Source organism: Drosophila elegans, unplaced genomic scaffold, assembly GCF_018152505.1.
Source record: "Drosophila elegans isolate 14027-0461.03 unplaced genomic scaffold, ASM1815250v1 contig_476, whole genome shotgun sequence".
NCBI classification, from domain to species: Eukaryota; Metazoa; Arthropoda; class Insecta; order Diptera; family Drosophilidae; genus Drosophila; species Drosophila elegans.
Genome location: NW_024545863.1, coordinates 10,994,151 through 11,015,446, shown reverse-complemented (window position 1 = coordinate 11,015,446; position 21,296 = coordinate 10,994,151). Strand labels below are relative to the sequence as shown.

At 39.7% G+C, this 21,296-nt stretch overlaps 3 protein-coding genes across 3 annotated transcripts; 1 reads left to right on the top strand and 2 right to left on the bottom strand.

Annotated features, from left to right (window-relative positions):
* Positions 1-7,639: 7,639 nt before the first annotated feature.
* LOC108141122 (ubiquilin-3) lies at positions 7,640-8,997 on the bottom strand. The gene has a single exon (XM_017264337.2). It carries the CDS (start codon positions 8,865-8,867, stop codon positions 7,836-7,838), a length of 1,032 nt encoding a protein of 343 aa, XP_017119826.1. The 5' UTR covers positions 8,868-8,997; the 3' UTR covers positions 7,640-7,835.
* Positions 8,998-11,381: 2,384 nt separating this feature from the next.
* LOC108141123 (serine/threonine-protein kinase 32A) lies at positions 11,382-16,064 on the top strand. The gene is given in 8 exon segments (XM_017264338.2): positions 11,382-11,948; positions 12,054-12,109; positions 12,173-12,338; positions 13,130-13,200; positions 13,269-13,395; positions 14,729-14,854; positions 14,958-15,139; positions 15,220-16,064. Coding segments are annotated over 8 exon segments (1,734 nt in total). The 5' UTR covers positions 11,382-11,494; the 3' UTR covers positions 15,772-16,064.
* A 293-nt stretch (positions 16,065-16,357) lies between these two features.
* LOC108141121 (methenyltetrahydrofolate synthase domain-containing protein) lies at positions 16,358-20,844 on the bottom strand. Its single transcript, XM_017264335.2, has 6 exons — positions 20,531-20,844; positions 18,753-18,923; positions 17,971-18,686; positions 17,843-17,911; positions 17,557-17,776; positions 16,358-17,496 (listed from the first exon to the last, which is right to left on the bottom strand). Exons 1-6 carry the CDS (start codon positions 20,607-20,609, stop codon positions 17,075-17,077), a joined length of 1,677 nt encoding a protein of 558 aa, XP_017119824.1. The 5' UTR covers positions 20,610-20,844; the 3' UTR covers positions 16,358-17,074.
* Positions 20,845-21,296: the final 452 nt, after the last annotated feature.

Genomic DNA, 21,296 nt, shown 5'->3' with positions numbered 1-21,296 from the left:
CTATGCCATTAAGCCAGGCGCATCATTTTAATGGTGTTGTGGCAGTGTAATAAGAACTTTACACTAATTGCTTTGAATTAATAATGTGGACGACCAGCAGCTTGCAAAGTCAGGAGATAATTCGTCAGCGTCAAAGCATCAAGGGCCATTATATCCCCCTGAATGTCAAGAACGGATTCGGGGCAGTACGAGTTGAGGGCTGACCTGGAGGATGGTACAGTGCCTTTGAGTGCTTTATATAGAAATAAAGCAGACTATGTATATATGCATATATGCTCCAAAAGCCCAAAATTTAATTTATTAATTAAAAACCTTTCTCTATATGTTAGACGGGTATCAATCTATAAACAGTGTTCGGGTTTATCTAGATACTTTTACCTAAGTAGCTACCTAGGTACACTTTTATGATTCCTTATAATTTACCTAGGCTATCTTTTACCATACCTAGGTAATATTTTTATTTATCTTAAAAATTTGCTATTATATGTATTTAGGTACTGAAAAATTGTCATTCAATTTTGTTTTCTAATTAGCTTGATACCACTAAATTGAACTTCGTATTCTTTTTTCCAATATGTAAATAAAAATTTATAATTTCACTGCAAATTGAAGAAAAATTAATTCCACCGCTCATGCAAGATAAAAGATGTTTCTTGTTATATGGTTATGCTACAACATACACGCAATATCACAATTCCTCTGCAAATTAAAAATTAAAAAAAAAATTAACTAAAATTAAAAATATTAAATAATGTTTTTTTCACTTTTTTTGTACCTTTTACCTACCCTAGATACATAACAAATTGTGTACCTATTCCCCTCCCTAAGTACTAAATTGTAAAAATACCTTGCACCTTACCCAGATCCAAAAAACTAGTACCTTTCCCAACCCTGCCTATAAAACTCAACGACTTTCATACATTTTTGAGATAAGCTCCTCACGAAATTATGCATAACACTCAGTCAAACATTGACAGGTTCTCCAAACACAAATAAATTACATAAGTGCTTTAGTTCAGTTTAAAGGCATCTTTAATAGGCAACCACTAGATAAAGCATCTGTCTTTCCCCCAAATTTGTGTGGAGGCCTCTGGGTCTCTGACCTAGAAACATCCCTATAAGAATCGGTAACCGATACTTGGCTGCCATCAATAATTTTCCCTAATGGGGAAAATGCCTATCACTGGAACTCCGGCCGGCATAAGCCTTTATGTGTGTAGATGTAGATGGTTTTAGCCCTACAAGGCTGGGAAAAAACAATAAACGTTTGAAGGCAACCAAGCCCGGGAGCAGCGGACAATACTGCGGCCACATTTCGGCTTTATTATAAAACTTTATGTCGTATTTTGTGGTCGTCGCTGCCGGGGCAAATGGCACTGGATTATTATTGCATATGTTATGATAAGCTTTGGCACCTCGTACCGAGCACCTACCATCAAATGCGGGTTGTGGCTGATATCACAACAACAAGAGGCCCATAAAAACGGTTTGCTTGCTTTTGGCTAACAACGAACGCATTTATTGTCTGCGTGTTTTGCCAGAGAAAGAGGCCATTCAGTGTCCGCCAACTCCATCAATCCCCGATAAAAATTCCAGCTCCATCGTTCCCCCCATGAAATTCAATTATTAATATTTATAGCAGAGGGTACTATAGTTTCAGCCAGAAGTTTGCGTTTCTACGCAATAGGTGTTCTTCTTGGGAACTTCATTTTAATTACAGGTAGAAAAAAAGTAGGAAAGGGCCTTATTAGACGGCTATGTGTATAGCTGCCAAAGTTAGAAAAAAGTTTATAAATTTTTTATAAAACTTTATAAAATGTTGAGAATGGATGCCATAGAATTGTTCTAAAATGATTAGAAATGTGCATAGCAAGAAGGGTATATAATATTCGATTTTTTTTACAAATTTAATGAAGTGGTAGAGGACATATCGTAAATATAATTTTTAATTAGAAATTAATTTTTTAAACGTTAAAAAGAGCTTGGTAAAAGAGCTTGGTAAGTATATATATTTCATATTTTATGTGGGTACATTTACCTTTGTTTTTATACTATACTGAGTCATGTTGGCCCCCACTAAAGGCAACTTATTTTTTTAATCTTTAATAATATATTAATATAAAATTTGTTAAATTTATTATAAATTGCGTAAATAGAAGCTAATCAAAGTCTTGCAAAATAGGGTGGATTATATAACGAATAGTTCTGGAGCCCTCATTTATCCCTTACTGCTCACTTAGCAGTCTTGTCCAGCCAAAAAGGACATCGAGTGCCCTAAGCATCAATCTTAGCAAAAGGCACACCACTAGACTTCAACCCCCCCATTATTCTTGTTGGCCCTTTAAAACGTATGGCACCAAATTGGAAGTCTTAACGAAGGGGAAAGTCATCAGACAGACAACCGGATGTAGAAGTAGGCTCATCCATCAGTGAGATGGATGGATCCGGCACCGCTACCGGCACCGGCACCGGTACCTGGCGAAACATGTACGCAATCAATTTACGCTCAAGTTGCGGCGCCTCTTGGCCGCCCTGAAAAGTAGGCTACGTAAATAGGGCCTTGCCAATCATAACCGCGTTAGCAAAGTGTAGCTAGACAGCTTGGCTAATTGGCGTTCATTCATGATGCTCTGCCTCGGCACCGATTTGCTTCCATCCTGGGCTCATCCGCAGGTCTCGCGCATGCGCCGAGTCACCCAAAGAGAGAGCAAGAAAGCGGGAGAGCGGGAGAGAGGGAGAGTGGGAGAGAGATTGACGGGACAGAGAGGGAGAGTGACGGGACAGAGAGAGAGAGAGAGTGACGGGACAGGAGCTGTAAACAAAACAGTTTTAGTCGCTATCTCGCAGTGCCAGGATACGGTTGTTCGACGGCAAAATAGGGCGCAACGGTCGCGAAGCCCCGTAAACGTAAATAGTTGCCGACGGCAATGGTGTCGGCTCAGCTCCATTGCATTTGTGGGTGCCAGTGCCAGTACCTGTGGAAGTGTGAGTGTTATTGTGACAATCGCGTGACTTTTCGCCATCGCGGCTTCGTACCTACATAATACATCCATCCAGGGATCAAAGGAGCAACAACGGCAACAATTTGCTTTTCCCGCTCCATCAACTCAGGTACTGCATGGAGGCCATCGTGTATAATGTATGCGACGTGTATGTATATGAATGTGCTTGTGGGTGGTTGGGGGAGTTATGGCAGAAGTGGCAGAAATGTCTTGGCATGATGTGAGCTTCAGCTCGAGTCCAATTTAAATACGCCACCGAACATGCATGCACGGCAGAAACAACATCTCGACTGTGACTGTGACTGTGACTGTGAGTCAGGCCAATCGATAAATTCAAAGGAAACGAAGTGGTATCCTCTTACGACCAACAACCCCCCAGGTCTCCTTGAGAGCAATAGGATAACTGCCCCATCACCTTAGCAGGTATTTTTTTGGGGTCAGTCAAGCAGGGGCTAAGCAAATTGTTTTCGTTGTGCTCGGTCTACTATTAGTTCTTCTGCCCCAACGAGCAAACGGACGAAAGGACGAAAGGACGGAACAGACAGCGATGTCAATGAACCCTATTTCACTTTGGTTGCTTTGGATTCAGTTGTCAACTTGATTCCCGAGCAGCTTTGGGGTGGCCTCTGGTGGCCTCTTCTCGCGCCAGTTACACGCCACTTCAGCAATGACTTATCTATGCTAATGCGACACCAACTTACATTTTGATTTGGATTATGGAAAGCAGTTGGGCATATTGAGACCTTACAAGGGTATCCCACAGGCTTGGATATACATAAATTAAATGAGCCCGCGCCAACTCATCTGTACCGCCATAAACACGAATCGCGGCTCCATCGAGTCGCTTCAAATTATAGATTTTTCCTCTGCGCCAAAGAGTAATATGATGTCATCTGTCCTTTTCCCAGTGAGGCAGGGGGAAAATCGAGTCCTTAGACACCCAATCTGGCAATTAATTCAATTTAAGAACAAATCCAATTTTGTTTTTATTCTCTGTCAGCAATGCATGAACAATTTCAAAACAAACAATTTTGCAGCCAACTTTATGCTTGACCGAAGCATCAAAAATATTTAATATTTAAAATCTGGTTGCTGTTAACAATTTCTGATCCTACCAGGGAAAGGCCCGATTTTTAATATTCTTCATGTCGCCTTCATGTCAAAGTACTTTGTCTGGTCCAATGGAAACCACTTTAAATCATGAATATTGAATCAAATCGTAGTCATCATAAATGCAAAGTCTTTCAAGCCCTTTTATCAGTCTAAGGGATGATTCTCCTCTGTTTGCTTTTGATAATTCTTCCCCAAACACAAATTTCTTTCGCTTTCGCATACACGTTTAGGGATTGTTTCGTTATGATAAGATTACCGCGTTGTCCTTAGTATCTTGTTAGCTTTCTTACCTTTTTTCAATTTTGCCCAAATATAATGTAACACTAATATTATAATTATCTAAAGACCGAAATAGGTTGAAAACCAGTTAGATATCGTAAATTACAGTAAACAAATTCGACCATTTTGCAATTCACAAAATGACATTTTTTTCGTGGTGTAAGTGGTGCAAAGTTGTGGTATTAATGTTATCCATACAAATGAATAATAGAAACACACTTTTTTATGGGAATTCGCACACGAATGATAGCCCATAAAATTTTAAACTCGTAAAAAAGGCAAGAAAAACATCAAAACGCCACCGCACTTATTATCTTAATAATATTTGTTCTTTGAACTCTGAAACCGTAAACACAAAATGCTATAAAATGCTGACGTTTACGAGGCGAAGGATCATTGTTAAGCTTATGGCTAGCGGTTGTTCCTGCTCTGAACTTTCCGTTGACAAGGCTTACTTTAAAGATTAGTGTCCTGTTAAGTGTCCACTTTAACGGTCAGATCCCCAAATGAATTACCATTATGATTTAATAATGTTTAAAATAAAAGAGTCGCAATTAAACTGAAGACCTACTTTCCCAAAGGGCATTAGGCAGAGTTCATAGTTGTCTGGCAATCACCGTTGTCACGTTTGACTTGCCAACACTCATAATTGAATCCAAAAATGTTTCATTAAAATGCTTTTAAGTGGGCTTGTCACGCATCCTTTTCTTAGGTTTTTAGTTCGTTTTCTATGAATTTTAAAAACACAAATTATAAAAATTATAAAAAACTATATATTTTAAGAGTTCAGAAATAAAATGTATTAAAAAAAAAGAACAACTATCCTTTGGATTAATATAAATTTGTTAAAGAATTTATTATTTGTGAGTACACCACCATAGAGCTCACAAAGTTTAACATAAGGCTATGATTTGATTAGCAAATCTTTAGTAATTTATATTTAGTAAAATTCTCACAATTGAATGCAAAGTAATAGTAATTTTCCTTTTTTACGTTTCAATAATTTTTTTAAGACCTTCACAAAAATATTGTTTTGTGTTTGCTAATACAAAGTAACCGAATAAGTTTCAAAAGAACTTCAATGAAATTTATCAGCGGCGCGACAATAAATGTTTAGTCTGGGATTTAAAATTTTCAATGGAAATTTCCCAGAGCCTCCTGAGTTTAGAAAATGTTTACAATAACTGGGCTTCAAGTTTTGTTTCCTGTTGATAGGGGTGACTCAAAAGTAAGATCTAATGTGTGGAAAGGGTGTGTGGGTTCGTAAAAGCGGTTAAGATTGGTTAATTTAATAAGCTCTTTGTATGTTGTTCTGGTTGTAGCCCTGTCAAAGTTCTCGTTTCAGATGGAAATTAATGTTAATATGCTCTTATGACGAGTACTCTAAAGATTGTGAGCTTAAAGAAAAACGGAAGCCAAAAATTTTGGTTGCTATATAAAAGTTTTTAAGAAATAACATGTATAAAATGTTTTATCAGCATATCAAAAATGTTACTATATCCGTTACTCGTTGAGTAAAAGGATATATTGTAATCGTTAAAAAGTACGTAATAGCTAGAAAGAAAATTTTCAGACCCTATAAAATATAAAGTACAGACGGAAATGGCTAGATCGACTCGGGTATTGATCCTGATCAAGAATATACATACTTTATAAGGTCGGAAACGCTTCCTTCTACCTGTTATATACCTTTCAACCATTGCAATATACACTTTTTTCTATACGAGTACCCGGTATAAAAGGACAAGCCTCGTGAATTCATCGCGTTATTAATCAAAAGTAGATATTTTACACTTATAATTGTATAAATATTAATATTAATAGGAACCACATGCTTAATAACCAAATAAACTGAAATTGCGAAGTTTTTTTTAATATGCTGCTACATCTATTTAAAATTTTTATCGTAAATAAAATGATAAAATTTGTCTTTATTTGGATCACTTAACTTTTTTTTAACTTGGTATAATCGCAATTTCACTCTCCTTAACATACATAATAATTATTCCAAAAACATATTTTTTGCGCGTTCTTAGAAAGAAAAACATTGTCCCTTTTTATCGTTTGGTTATATGCAAAACTTTTTGCAAATTTTTCAGGATACTTCAGACGGGACGGTTGAATTTTTTCTAAATAAAATTGGGATGCTATTTTAATATGTAATTTTATAGGTAAAAGTCTATCTGCATAAGAAGTAATAATTATAAAAAACAAATTTTGATTTCAAATCTGATTAACTTAAGAAGGAAAACGCTACCAACTTTTGAATAGAAGTTTATATTTTGGAGGGCAACATCAATATGAAATATTAAATACTTTATGGGGTCGGAAACTCTTCCTTCTACCTGTTACAAACTTTTCATCGAAGTCTATATAACTATTTCATATGGCTACCAAAAAATTAAACATGTGTTATTTAAGAAAAATGGATGAAAAAATATCGTCATTACGCTTCATTAATCATTGCAATGCAAGCTTAAGCTTGACGACATTAAATAAATATGGTCAAATATCCAATATCAAACAAAGGGGCGCCATTGTCAAAATAAGTGATAACCAAATCAATCAAAGCGTCACCATAATCCTGATTGGGCGAAGAAAAATTAAGAGCATTGTACCCAAACTAAATACATGCCTTCTTATTACTAACAAGGTTGCTCGCAGTTTCTCATGCGCTGTATTTGCTTTGGTAAATTACAAAATGACTTTAAAAGCGCAAATTGCTTAAAAATACTCGCAAATGTAATGTATTAAAGCCCTCATTTAAAGAGATCCAACTCCAGTGACACCATATGTACACAAGTTTGTGGACGGAGGTCTTTATTTATGCATCCTTCTATCTACCTGTGTTGCCTTGGAGATACCTTTGTCTTTACATCATATCGTTATTTTATAATAAATATATTTTTCATTTGATCAGTGTAAAAGCCACAAAAATAGAACTTTCCTAATCCTATTAGAGACACTAAGCACTCACAAAAACAATCAATTTTGTCTTTCGGTTTTGCCGAAGAGCAAGCCACCTTTGTTTAAAGTAAATCTATATATTTTTAATAGATTTGATTTTTAAAAATAGACAAGCATAAGCAAGAAAGGCTATACAAAAAAAAATAATATTTCTAAGAAAACAAAATATATCTTTCTGAAAAAAACAAACCAACCAAAACAAAGAAACATGTCTTCAGAAATTTTGTTTATGGTTTAGTGGTCCTTTTTGAAACACTACAGAACTACAGATTGTTGTGTAGTTTTTCCATTTCTTATGATTTTATTTTTTTTAAACCAGGGCGAATTTGCTTTTGGTAATAGAAGATTCTACTAAGAAGTAATCCCTGTACTAACTGGTAAAGTTTTGCGAACACTTAGCTTTTGTGCAGAAGGTTATTCTCACATTGAGAATTTACCAAAAACGAAACACAACGAAAGTAGTACAAACGAAGCTTATTCATCCACAGAGCGATCCCAGTGGTCTAGTAGTCTGACGGCGCTGTCAACGTTGCCCAGCGAGATCATGAGGGCGCGTTTGTTGCGGCGCCGGTTTAGGTAGCCCATCTGGACCAGTTGCTCCAACTGGGCGTGGTAGCACTCCTGCCAGCGACCCTCCCTCCGGGAACGAGGATCGGTGCGCTTGATCACTGTTGGATATGGAGAGGGTGACCGCTTTAGGTTGACCGCTTCCCGCCTTGCACCTTCATTCTGAGTCCCCGGCATGGGTTCGGTTAGGATGCGGTTGAACAGATCGTCCATTCGCTTCTGGTCGGCAGCCGTATTGAAGTCCGGGAGGGAGAGTTCACTCGTGCGTAACCAGGGGTTTGGGAGCGGGTCCTTGTTCTCGCGACCCCGCTGGGGATTCGAGTACTTGGCAGTGGAGGGCGATGCCTGCTGGAAGGACATGGCCACGTTGTCCTCGTAGGCCTGCTGCTTGTAGTAGTTCAGGCGGCCTAGCACCTTGTACCCGCCGGGAACGAACTCCAGCCGCGAAATGTACAGATCGCGGCGTCGTTCCAACTCCAACTGGGCCGGACTGAAGGCATTCGTGAGCATCTCGCGCAGGTTCTGGTCGCTTTCCAGGTAATGGCGCAGCGTCGCGTTCTCCTCGACGAGCATTCGGATCCGCGGATCTGATTGCAGCAGGAGCCTCAGCGCACCGGGATCCTCGAGCAGGATGGCCAGGCACCTGGACCTCATTGGATCGCTGGTGGAGGGGCTCGGCTTCGGAAACGAACAGTGGCCCACTTCCGCACGGCAGACCACGTGCACCGTGACCCCGGAGACGATGCCCTTGCTGTCGATGGTGCCCTCATCGCCCAGCACCTGGCCGGCGAAGACCAGGACGATCCGGGCTATCGCCTGCTCGAAGCGCACGGCCACTAAAGCGCGCAGGTTCCGGATCAGTTCCCTTTGGCGCAGCGAGACGGTGGCCTCACGACCACGTCCCTTGGCGCGAATGTCTATGGAGTCTTCGCAGTCCATGCCTTGGCGTCGTTCAATCTGTTTAAAGGGCCAGAACCGGGTGTGTTTTCTATAATATGAAGCGGAGAGTTTTAAAATAAAAATGATCGGTTGGATCTATGTATGTATATGTCGTTAGTTTTTCCGGCTCTAGTCCCAAATGCTCCGGGTGACATTATGTCAAATGTTTTTCGGGTTTTGATGAAGCAGTGTATATGGTGTATATGGTTTCAGAGAGCGATTCCGTTAAAATAAATTTCATCATCAGCATCAACAGTTGAACCCTCGGGTATTAATGGGTTAGAAAGTTCTGGGCTGTATATTTTAATTAAAGAATTGTCACGAAACACTGTTTAAGCCGCGCGGCTTTAAATCTAAAGCCTACATATGATACCTTTTAAGCAATTTGATCAATTTAAGATAATTATTTTAAGAATAAACATAATGACGATGAGCACTGGATACATAGCCGAAATATTCGAAATCAGCTAATAATAGTCGGAACTCAATAATGATGTAGCAATCAAAAGGCAATTGTTTAGAGGTCTCCAAAGTCATTTCGTTACGGAGAAATGGGGGTGAAAGTGCGGGAAACTTTTTTTTTTTATAAAGCTTTTGGTGAAGCAAAAAGACTTTTGTTACTCCGTTCAAAAGATATTCAATAAGACTTACAACTATGTTACTTTATTAATACCCGTTACTGGTATGTTTATTGAATTTGTCGAAAAGTAAAAAAAAACTAATTAAATGAAAAGAAAGTAATTTTTTTTTATTTGATAAATCAAATAATAATCGTCACAAAATTTGATATCAGATATTTTTGGAGTTGAAGGTGCGTTCGTCACTAGCTAGCCATTGACGAGCTTATAATTAATATGTTTAAAATGTTGGAAAATGGTTCCTTTAGGCGGCGATATCGCTTTCCTTTTTTCCCCTTACCAGGACAAAAATAAATCCTTTGTCTATTTTCATTGCCACCCAAAAAGAGCGAAAAATTACACACATTTCAATGCCACTTTGCAATGCCTTTTTAAATCGTTCAAAGGCAACGTTTGAGGTGCAAATAAGTATTGTTCATAAAGGTATACATAACTGCTACATTTAACCATAAATTTATAGTAGTTTCCTTAAAAAAGTATTTTTTTAAATATTATTTTAACACTCAGATCATTTCACAGATATCAAGACAACTTACCTTTATGCAGTAATAAAGTATGATAAATTTATTAGTCTTGGTTTAACGTACAACGCAATGTGTACCCCTGTTACCTAAACCCTATATGTTGTTAAACTTTTGCTTACCTTTCTCTCATCTAGTCAATTACCGGCACTTCGCCGCACGAGACAACGAAGTACGTGTGAAAGCGAGCAAACATCAAAGGCGCCCGAAGCTTTCAGCGTTGAAAACCAATTGAGTTCCATTTGGACACAAGGGACTTTAAGCCGGAGGCTGGATACGCAAAACGACTTCAGTCAACCCATTTATGTAGCACCATGGGCGCCAACACATCGAGCAGATCCGACGCAAGTCTGCTCGCCGATGACGACGGTAAGACAAAAGTTTAAGTGGAGTTTGCCGGTTATTGCCCAAAAAAGGGGCAACCCAAATCATAGACAAATCTAATCCATACTCCCAAAAAAACGGGTGCCGATAGTTGAGCACTTAGAATTAAGTGTGCAACATAAGTAAAACAAATTATAAGATTTCAATTTTTTAAAATGTTTTGATGGTGTTATATAAAAAGCCAAATTAAATGATTTGTTTAGTAATGGGTAGGGCCTTACATTTAAAATAAAAATACATCTTTTTTTTTTAATTCATAAATAGTTTTCCGTTGCTTAAAATGTTAGTATCAGCTTGGCTTTATGACGGATTAAACATCTATCCACAAAATCATCTACAATATTTGTTTCCTAGTGCAAATAAAGAACGAGAAAATAATAATATAATAAAAAAATTAGTAAAAATAGAAATGCAAAAAATATATTTTCAATGGAAGTATTAATAATTTACTACCCTCGAACGATTGTTTCAGCATGATTTTTTTGTTTATTATTTAACAAATAATATTTTTGTATGGTTGAAAACATTTTTTGCCCTTGTAAAAACGTGTTTTTAGTTTGCATTGAAAGGTAAAATCATATTAAACATTTTCTATCAGAAAAAAAAAGAATTACATTTTATTTGTTTGTCGGAATCGAATTTGGGTGTTTTTTTTTAGAATTTATTAGAATTCATTAAGTTTGTGGTTCAGACAGCCAATAATTTATTAATATATTTCTTAGACGGTTATAAAATGTCTTATGGCAGCAAAATATTTCGTTTGGTTTCCATAAAAAACCAAACATTTTTTTTGTCCAAACTTAGTCCTACCCAAAAAATCATAGGCCGCGAGGTTAAAACTTTCGTTGAGACCAAACAATAACAAGACCATTTCAAATATTTTGTTTAAGGAAATATTTCTAATTTTAAGAAAACGTATCTATTTTTTAAAAAACAGTTATTTTTATAAGGGTAGTTATGAAGTGGGTACGATATGAAGTGTAAAATGTACAAGTCAGTTACAAAAGCAACACAGTAGTCGTGCCCTGGGCGGTTCTACTGGTAAAATTTCCATAGCACACACACCCGAGGCGAACCAACGGCAATGGATTTCGGATTAATGGACGACCTGTGCCTGTCGAGGATACTGGAGTTTCTGGAGCTGCCCGACCAGCTTTCCATGCTGCAGAGCTACGGGCGCTGTCGTCTCCTCCTGGGTGGCATATGGCGTCAACGGCTGAGCAGGATTTCGCTGAATCTGCTCGAGGTGCCACTGCACGGCGACGACTTGCGGTTCCTCCTGGCGAGCACCTTCCAGCGGCTGCACGAGCTGCGGATCAGCTACCTGGGACGGGATCACTTCGAGGCGCTGGTCGGGCACAGGTTTCCCAACCTTCGGCTGCTGCAAGTGGATGTTCTGCCTCCGTTTTTCCTGTGTCCCCTGCAGAGTCTTCAGCTGATGAAGGTTTTTCCAAAGTCCTCGGACCAAGATGGAGTGCCAACAATGGGGAACATGCTGCACTGTCGGATAAATGATGCCTAGTTGGAAGCTATCGGGTGTGTGGCTAAAGGTTTAAAATAAAATACTTCATACTTGTTTTCATCATTTGGGGCTGAAACGTCAATTTGCATTGCCACTTATGTCGCTTCTATTCCCTTTACAGTCAATTTTGATCACTTCCAAATACTGCGCGCCATTGGAAAGGGCAGTTTCGGGAAGGTAGGAACGGCACTCATAAGTTCCCAAGAGAAATCTCTGGACTTCAGAAGATACTTTTTGCAGGTTTGCATCGTTCAAAAGCGGGATAGTGGCATCCTGTACGCCATGAAATATGTGAGTCGCTCCGCCTGCGAGTTGCGCGGAGCACTGGGCGGCGTCATCAAGGAGGTGGAGCTGCTATCCTCACTGGAGCATCCGTTTCTAGTCAATTTATGGTTCTCGTTTCAGGGTAAGTGTCCACAAACACACTCATCGTACGTGTGTGTGCCACCGAGTGTGGGTGTTTCCACAGTACGAAAGAAAGTTTAGAGTGCTTAATAAAGTTACTATTAGTTAATTTATGTTTTATTACACTGACAAAAAAAAAATTAAATATGAAATATATAAAATGAAATGAATATAAAGTGCATATAAAAAAATATAATTTAATATTCAAAATTATAATTTTGTATAAAATATTAGATTTAAAATAGTTTCTATTTGATTTAAACGCATTTTATTTGATTTAAATATGGTTTAAATTGAATCAAATCTGAAAATAGCCAAATGAAAATTTAAAATAACTTAAAACCGCAATGAATGAAAATCAAAGGGAAAATATTTTAAAATATTTATCAGCTAAGTGATTTTATAGTTCTCGAGTCAAACAAACGTTTTTTTTTAATATTTAGCAAAACTTTTGTCAACTATTTAAATTGACTAAATAAAATTTGATTAGAAAATAATTTATAGACGCACTTTAGCAGTATGCTAATGTAGCAATAGCGACTGCTAGTGGAAATTCCCATATATGCAAAAACATAAATACCCGTGTAAGCATATTAAAATATTGTTGGTGGTGCTACCTTCGCCAGCTTAGCGGCTCCTGTCGCTTTTCCATCGCTCGCTCTCTTGCCTGACTTTCCTATCGCCTGATGCTGTTGCTGATTGCCAATCAAAATGCAAATTAACTCAGAGCTTTTCTTTTGAAGCTTTGCCCACAGAGCACTCATTTACCTCCATCTCTGCTGCCTTTTACAGATGAGGAGGACTTGTTCATGGTCTGCGACCTGTTGACTGGCGGCGACTTAAGATATCATTTACAGAACAGGGTAGGTTCGCCCCTGACAACTGCCAGTTCCTCATATACATGTACCCACCTGTCGACTCCTCATTTCAGGTGGAATTCTCCGAGCAGAGTGTGGCCTTATTAGTGTGCGAGCTCGGCAGTGCACTGGAGTACTTGCAGACGCACCGAGTGGTCCATAGAGACATAAAGCCCGACAATATTCTACTGGACGATGCAGGTAAGTTTTCAGAGCGTTTCCCTTGTAAGTGCAGTAGTAATATCACCAGATGGGTAAAATAAACCATGGCGTATTGATAAGAACTTAGTGGTATCGAATACGTTTAACAAACACGTTTTTCTTAAATTGTTTGATTACCTACAATATGTCTTTTCAAAAAGGAAAATGACCATAAAAATGAATTTTAAAGTTTAATGTTTATTTAAAAAAAATAAGATTTATTTTCTTTTTCGATTTTGCAAAGAATTAGTTGACTTCGGTATATGTAGATACATGGGGCAACATGAGAAATAATTTCAAAATGTTTGTTAAGGTGCGGTCGTTACGTTTTACCTCGTTAAAATGTGTAAACTTAACAAAAAAAAGAGTTGATTCATCCAATCAAAACAGTGTACAATTTGAAGAAATCGAAAAATATATTCACAATTTTATTTTATTAAGTTGGCAACAGGAACAACTATTTATCGAATTTTCAAACGTTTACGTCGTGGTTTCGTGGTTACAAGAAACCTTACTCTTACCATTTGGTTTGCAATAAATCAATTCGAAAGCCAACAAGAAAGAAAGCAAACTTCGGTAAGCCGAAGTTCATATGCCCTTGCAGCTACTGCAAAAATTAAATATTCTTTAAAAGATCTAAGCTTAAAATTAAATGCGTTAGTTTAAAATCATTGAACTAATCTTAATAAAATTAAAACGCAATTCTATATTATTAAACCATTACTATATCCAAAAGTATTTTAAAAAAATGTTAAAATAGAGAAGTAAACTTCTTTCCATTTTATTTTTGTTAATATTCCGATTGTTTCCATTGAATTTAAAACCGTAATTGTAAAATAATAAACCATTACTAACAAAAAAATAATAATATAATATATGGGCGTCCGATCCGACATAACGAAGACACTTTTATGAAATGTGTTATGCAGATACCTTTAAAACTGAGATACTAGTTTAGACATGGCTAGATTGACTCTCCTTGTACTGCTGATCCAGAATATATATACTTTATTGGGTTGGAAATGTCTCATTTCCTGCTTTGCAAACTTCTGACTGAAATTATAAGACCCTCTGCAAAGGTATAAATGGCACATTGTTATAATACATATTTACAGCACAAAATTTACGTTTTCAATAAGCAAATAGTTGTTGTACCTTGAAGTAATTTTAAATGATTTTTTTTAATTGCGTATTATAAGCAAATAGTTGTTTTACCTTGAAGTAATTTTAAATTACTTTTTTTTAAAGCGTATTATAACTATAAAATTCCTTGAAAATTTCAAGGACAATTAGAAAAAGTACCGATCTTTAACATAAAGTATACCTCTTTCAGGACACGCTCATTTGACTGATTTTAATATTGCAACGAGGTTGCAAAAGGACGCCTTGGCCTGCAGCATGTCAGGAACGAAGCCGTATATGGCGCCCGAGGTGTTTCTGTGCGCCCTAGACGAAGTGGGTGAGTGGGTGTGGGTGTGGGTAATCGAATGGGAACTGGGAATCCTGTCGGAGCCCGGATATGCCTAATTGAGTGGATCCTGATTGCCTCAAGTTAATTGCAGCCGGCTATAGCTATCCGGTGGACTGGTGGTCGCTTGGCGTCGTTGCCTATGAGATGCGGGGAAACATTCGACCGTTTGTGGTGCACTCGAACACGCCGCTGGCGGAGATCAAAAACGTTTTGAACACCCCCGTGCACTATCCGCGCTACTGGAGCAGCAACTTTGTCGATCTGCTGCAGAAGGTGGGTTGAATCGCAGCTCCTTTTTTTGGGGGGGGGACGACGACTGGTGACTAAGGAGCACTTATGCTTTATGCTTGCAGCTACTCTCCACGTATCCTGGGGCCAGGATCAGCACAAAGCAGGAGCTGCATCAAACACCGATGCTGCGCAACATCGACTTCCAAAAGGTGCTCGAGAAGAAGATAAAGCCCATCTACAAGCCACCCGAAGACCATCTCAACTGTGATCCCTGCCTGGAGCTGGAGGAGATGATTGTGGAAACACGGCCGCTGCACAAAAAGAAGAAGCGTCTGGCCAAACAGCGGTCGGCGCAGCGCGACAGCGATCCCGAGACCGCTCTGGTCAAAGAGTTCATCGTGTACAATCGCTACAAGGAGCTGAAGCGCAAGGCCATGGAACAGAAGGAGAACGACTGGCAGCGCGAGCTGGAACTGGCCATGGCCAACTCCATTGTAAATAGTCTGGCGCCCATCCAGGAGAAACCCGCCGCTTCCATCGTGCACGCCGCTGACTGCGCAACTGCATCCTCCGCCATCGCCGTCGCCCAATCAAAGAGTGACAGCATTGAATTCATAGATCGCACCCCCTCACCGCAGTTCAAGGACATGGCAACGAACCCCATTGAAAAATAATGCCCTAACCCACACTCCAAAAACAAGATACCTTCGCAAAGCAACAGGTTTCAGAGTGCACAGATACCACGCCCACTTGCCCGCCCAACGATGACTTGAAAACCATCCAAACAGAGAATCAGATAACCAAAGAACCAGAACCTATTTTTCGAACTCCGCTGAATTTCACATTTTGTATATGTATATAAACAAAAGATAAGATTTTATATCTTTTAGGGTATTTCAACCGAGTAAATAGTTTTTAAGCTCCTTTGTACATATTGCTAGATGTTATTAATCCCACAATAAAATAAACGGGTAAATTGCAAAATTGGTATTTTTCGATTTTTTTTTTAAATTTTTATTTCAAGTTATATTTCATTCATGTTTCACATTTTTTTTGTAATGCCTTTTCTTTGTATAAAAAAAGAGTAATTATGTTCTGCTTTGTATAATTGTTGATTTCACGCACATATTGATCATCTGTTAAAATATATAATTAAAGGGGTGTTGGTGTTTGCGTTGAAAGTAGGGAAACACTAACCAAATTACAATTATCTTTATATAATTCTTTCAGCGAAAATGCAACCTGTTAATAGTTTGTTAATTCATTTCAATGTTTCGCATTTATTTGGGCTTTTCGATTATTATTACAATTTTGAATATTATTTTAACTTTGCCCACAACTGCCAATCCTATTAGCAGCTCAACTGCATAATAGAAATGTAACAGTAACCGTTTTAAATGTGTGCTAGGGTGTGAAATCGAATTCAGAAATATTTAGAAGTGTCCCTAACTCATAACTGTAGTAAGTCACAAGAAGTTAGTAAAGGATTATTAAGAAGAAATGTTGTTCCACTTTGCATTTGTGGAACGAGTATTTCTGCAATCGTTTCAATTATGTTGAAAACCTTATAATGATCAACGAATTTTCGTTTTGTTTTTCTTAGGCCAAAAAAACAAATGCAATTGTTTTGAAAAAGCGTCAATGGTTTGTTTTCTCGTTAGAAAATGTTGCGTTTGCTCTTCTTGTTTGTTAGAATAATGAAGGAGAAGAAGAAACTACAAGCTGCAAAACATGATATTCAGTGTATGCACGTGTAACTGTCTGTCTGTGTGTATTGTGTGAGTGTGTATGGTTGAGTGTAATTTGTGTTTGTGTGTTTGTTTGTGTCCGGAGTTCGCTTTCTATTCATTTTTTGTTTGCTATTTTTCGATTTTTTTCTAAACAAAATGTTACTTTTTTTCGTTGAACTCCAAACGTTGCGCTGCCGGCGGAAGTCCGCCGCGACCGTTCAGTGGCTGCGCCAAGCGCGTAGTCATACTATACTGTGGTGGTGTCGACGGACTCGATGCGTGCACCACCCACGTCGCCACCACCTCCACCCACAGTTGTGGTCTCTCCTCCATTTTGCGCGCCGCCGGCAGCATTTCCTTCCTCGCCGGCACTGGCATTGGCCCCAGTGGAGCCGGCGGCGCCCTTCTTGGCGCCAAACTTGATCAGCTCGACGTTGACGTTTATGGTCTTGGTCTGCACAGGCGCCGCAGACTCAGCTGGCTCAGTTTTAACGGCGACCTCGCCCTCAGTGGCTGCTGCAGCTGCTGGGGCGGCTGGGGCATTCTCGCCACCGGTTGTGATGGTCAGCGAGAGATCATTGAGGGACTTCAACACCTTGTCCACGTCATCCTGGGTGCTGGGTGTGCCGTTGCGGTTTCCGAAGTGCAGGAAACACTTTCCAAAATGACCTATCGCAATGGGGGGCTAAGTAAGTCCAAATACTTATAAACTAGATTTAGGTGGCATACCCTTCCAAGTAATCGACATCGGATTGCATTCACGTTTACGCAGCTCCGTTTTCAAGTCCTTGACGCGAATGTCACGCGTCAAATTTGTCAATTTGATGCAGAAATCACGAGGTCCGCGATTCTTGTTCTTCTTAGGACGACGCTCTCCAGTGCCGGCCTCTTCGAACTTACGATCCTCACTCTTAGCACCTCCCTCGACTCCAGACTGATCGCCCTCAGACTGCACAAAGCACAAAGAAAAAACATTATGATTAAGAACTTGGACTCAGTGGCTTAATACACAAACCTTGGTTGTGCGTCTGCGGCGATTAACGAAACGACCTTTGCGGCGCGGTGTGCGTTTCTGCGTAGTCTCCTGCAGAAGTGGGGTTTGAAATAACTCAAAAGTGCCGAGTTTAGTCCAATTATACTCACGCCCTGCTGTTCGTTGTCAGTCTGTGAGGTGGTGCGTCCTGGGTTTCCTCGTTGGAAGCGACGACGCACGGGCCCACGGCGGCGTCTATTGTTTTGATGCTGCTCCACATCGGTATCCTCCTCCTTAAGGGATATCGACTTTCCCGCCTTCTCTTCCCGCTCCTTCAGCTGCTGCAGCACAGGTAAGATCTTCAGGCGACGCTCGGACAGAAGCTCCCAGAAGACGCCATCGGGACGGGGCAAGCGCTTTGACACGCGGATCACTTCGGTGGGGGTCACAATAATGTCCACCGGCGTGTCATACTTCTGAAACAGATTCAGAGGCAGCGAGTCCACCACCTGCACATCGTGCACGATTGTTGCAATAACTGTTTGCGGTGTGATGGCTCCCAGTTCAATGAGGAGGCCAATGTCCAGATCGGCAAACCCATTTCCGCGTCCAATGCGATAGCCATCGCGTGACACAACAACGGACCCAATGACCACGATGTCCAGCTTCAGACCGCTGTCTAGTCCGATTTCCGTGCGGAACTTCTGAATGTCCTGGACGCGTAGAGCCTCCTTCTTCTGTTCCTCGGTGGAATCGGCTGGCACATCTACCTTCAGGCAAAGCGCTGAAGAGTCTCGGGTGCTGGGCAAGTAAACAGACTTGTCGGCCAGCAACGCCTGTTCCTTGAATTCGTGCAAGGCGCGATCGATGTTTACCTTGATGTGCTCTGCAATTAAGGGGAAAACGATATATGATTTCTAAACACCAGACTGTGCGAATGCGATCCACTTACGTGCTTTCTTGAACTCCTCCTCGTTGATCAGCAATGCTGCAGCCTTATCGGCATCCACGAAGGCAGGAATCCGGTTGAATATGTTGTGTAATCCAACGCCAACCTTACCCTCCTGGATCTTTTTCCAGGTCTGCACGCGCAACGAGCGCTTTGTGGGCTCAATGGGCTGAGCTGCAAGTAAAATTGGGAAGAATATTGCATAATTAGTGCCCAGATTTTTTTGAGAGCTTGCAACACAACTCAGTTAAGTTATTTCTCTATTTTTATGAGATTTTAAAAATCTTTTCAAAGATTTGGGGCGGGTTTCTCCTCCCAAATCGAAGATGTGTTGTGTTCATAATCTGGTAATGCCATTCTAGACTTTTATTAATCTTAAAATATACTATATCTAGAACTAGAAATTAAAAACTTTTTTAAGAACTCCCTTATAACATTGCAATTAATATCACAATGATGTTCAACAGAGAATGACTCAACCAAAATAATAGCTCTAAAGTGACATAAGTCAAATTTGTTGAACTGTCAAAAAAGATTGTGATTACAAAGTAACACACAGTAACATTCTTGGGTGCTCATAATGGTTTGAGTTAAGAAAGTTCGTCTGTAGTTGTATGAACTTTAAGAGTGCAAATTAAATTTGCTGAATGGCACAAACTCAGCACTAGCTCTTATCGTCTGTAATGAACGCGTGTTATCACGCCAGTTTTGTGCTGGACTAAAGGTGATACCACGGCTGATAAACCGGTTTTCACGCCCTGCAATCAGATGTGAAATGAGCCCAAACAAACACCAGCAAACACCGGCCCATGTCATCAATAACAAAAATCTGCATAGAAAACAGTGGGCAGAGTTGCCACCTGTGCGAATTCGCAAACACACCTACATATGTATGTACGTTTGTTAAAGCAGTAAAATTGTAATATCCAACAAACGGCAGGTGTATTTTGAGCAGCCCACTTGCGGTAGCGGGTTCAAGAAAGAAAAGAATTGGCGTCGAAGAATCCTAATATCGATATTGACGCATGACCAATAAGTTGGCAACGCTCCGGCACGCACACACACACGTACGCACAAACATTTCACAGCGATGAGCGCATCAAAACGCGAATTTCTCAATTAATATGTATGCATGTGAGCAGCGCCGTGTGTTAGTGTGCAATTGTGGAATTGGGAGGTCGAGGAGCGGGAGCGAGCAGGAAGAAATGGCAATAGCGCGAGCACAGAATCACTCGAAATCGGCCAAGAGCAGCCGAAAATGATTCATATCGTACTATTTGCGGGCGCAATGGTAATTGTAAGCAGAATGCGCGCAAAGATGACGTAATTAATGTCAACAACACAACCGTGGATCGCCGACCGACAAGAAAAAGCGGGCATGGGCTTGTAGATATATGTGCATATGTATATGTACACACTAGTTCCTATTCCCATTTTGCATTGCCCTGTGGCTTCGCAGTTTCGGCGTTTTGACAACTCTTATTTACAGCTAGAGTCCACTAGAAATAAATATGGCGGAATTTTGACAACTTTCTGCCTTTTCACTTCGTAAAATGGCCGTAAGCAAAGGGGAAATGCGGAAACCAGCTGCGATAGTGCCCTTGATCCCTTTTTAAAATATGAAGAGCACGAATGCACAAAATACAAAGGCTGGCCAAACGCGGCGCAAAATATTTATGATAACATTCTCACACTCACGCAAGGTATATGCAATTTTTTTTTTTCGTTCTATTCATTCTCGCCCGACGGGGCGGTGCGGTACGAGAGGGGGGGGAACTTACTTGTCGACGATACCTCCTGCGCGGTGTTTGCACCGTTCTCCGCGGCGGCAGCGGGAGCTGCGTTGCTTAGATCTTCCATCGTATCGCGTTTATAAGTTGTGTATCAAACCGTTGCTGGTTTCCTTCGCTAAACAATTTTTTTCTTCGCTGAATTTACACAAGTTACAGAGCAACGTCTACCTTCTCCTTCTGCTTCCAACAAACCACGTTTCTCACACGAAGAAATCTTGCGATGGGCGGTCGGCGGCGGCGAATTCGGGCTATCGATGATTTGCTCCTCTCTTGCACACGATGCTTGCGGGCTCTGAATGCGATGGTCGAACGAAACAAAACAAAAAGTTAACACAACTTGCAAATGCTGAACAACCAGTCTCAGTAAAACAACGAACGAAAATGAAATGATTCTCGATTTTGACTTTGACACATAACTAGTGAGGCCTTGAAATGTGTGCAGAAAACACCAAAAACATCGTTGCACATTCAATCGTTATCAGAATGATGTATCGATCTATCATTTTCAAACACTGCAAAAATGTAGTCTTTCCGTAATTTAAAAAAAATACTAATTTTTGAATTCAGACGGAAGTTATAAAAATAGGTATTTAATCATATAATATAGTAGAAGGAAAATGATTAATTTTGTTAATTAAACGACTACTCTGCACATGTCCGTCGAAATGTCATTCTATACGATTGTGTTCAATATTATTTATTTTTTTCTTAGATTTAAAAACTTTACTAGTTTCCAAATAAAAAAATAAAATCC

Coding starts and splice junctions, on each gene's coding strand:
- LOC108141121 (XM_017264335.2), bottom strand. CDS start 20,609: ATGGAAGATCTAAGCAACGCAGCTCCCGCTGCCGCCGCGGAGAACGGT. Junction 18,687..18,752: donor GGAGGAGTTCAAGAAAGCAC/GTAAGTGGATCG, acceptor CCTTAATTGCAG/AGCACATCAAGGTAAACATC. Junction 17,497..17,556: donor GATGTCGATTACTTGGAAGG/GTATGCCACCTA, acceptor CCATTGCGATAG/GTCATTTTGGAAAGTGTTTC.
- LOC108141122 (XM_017264337.2), bottom strand. CDS start 8,867: ATGGACTGCGAAGACTCCATAGACATTCGCGCCAAGGGACGTGGTCGT.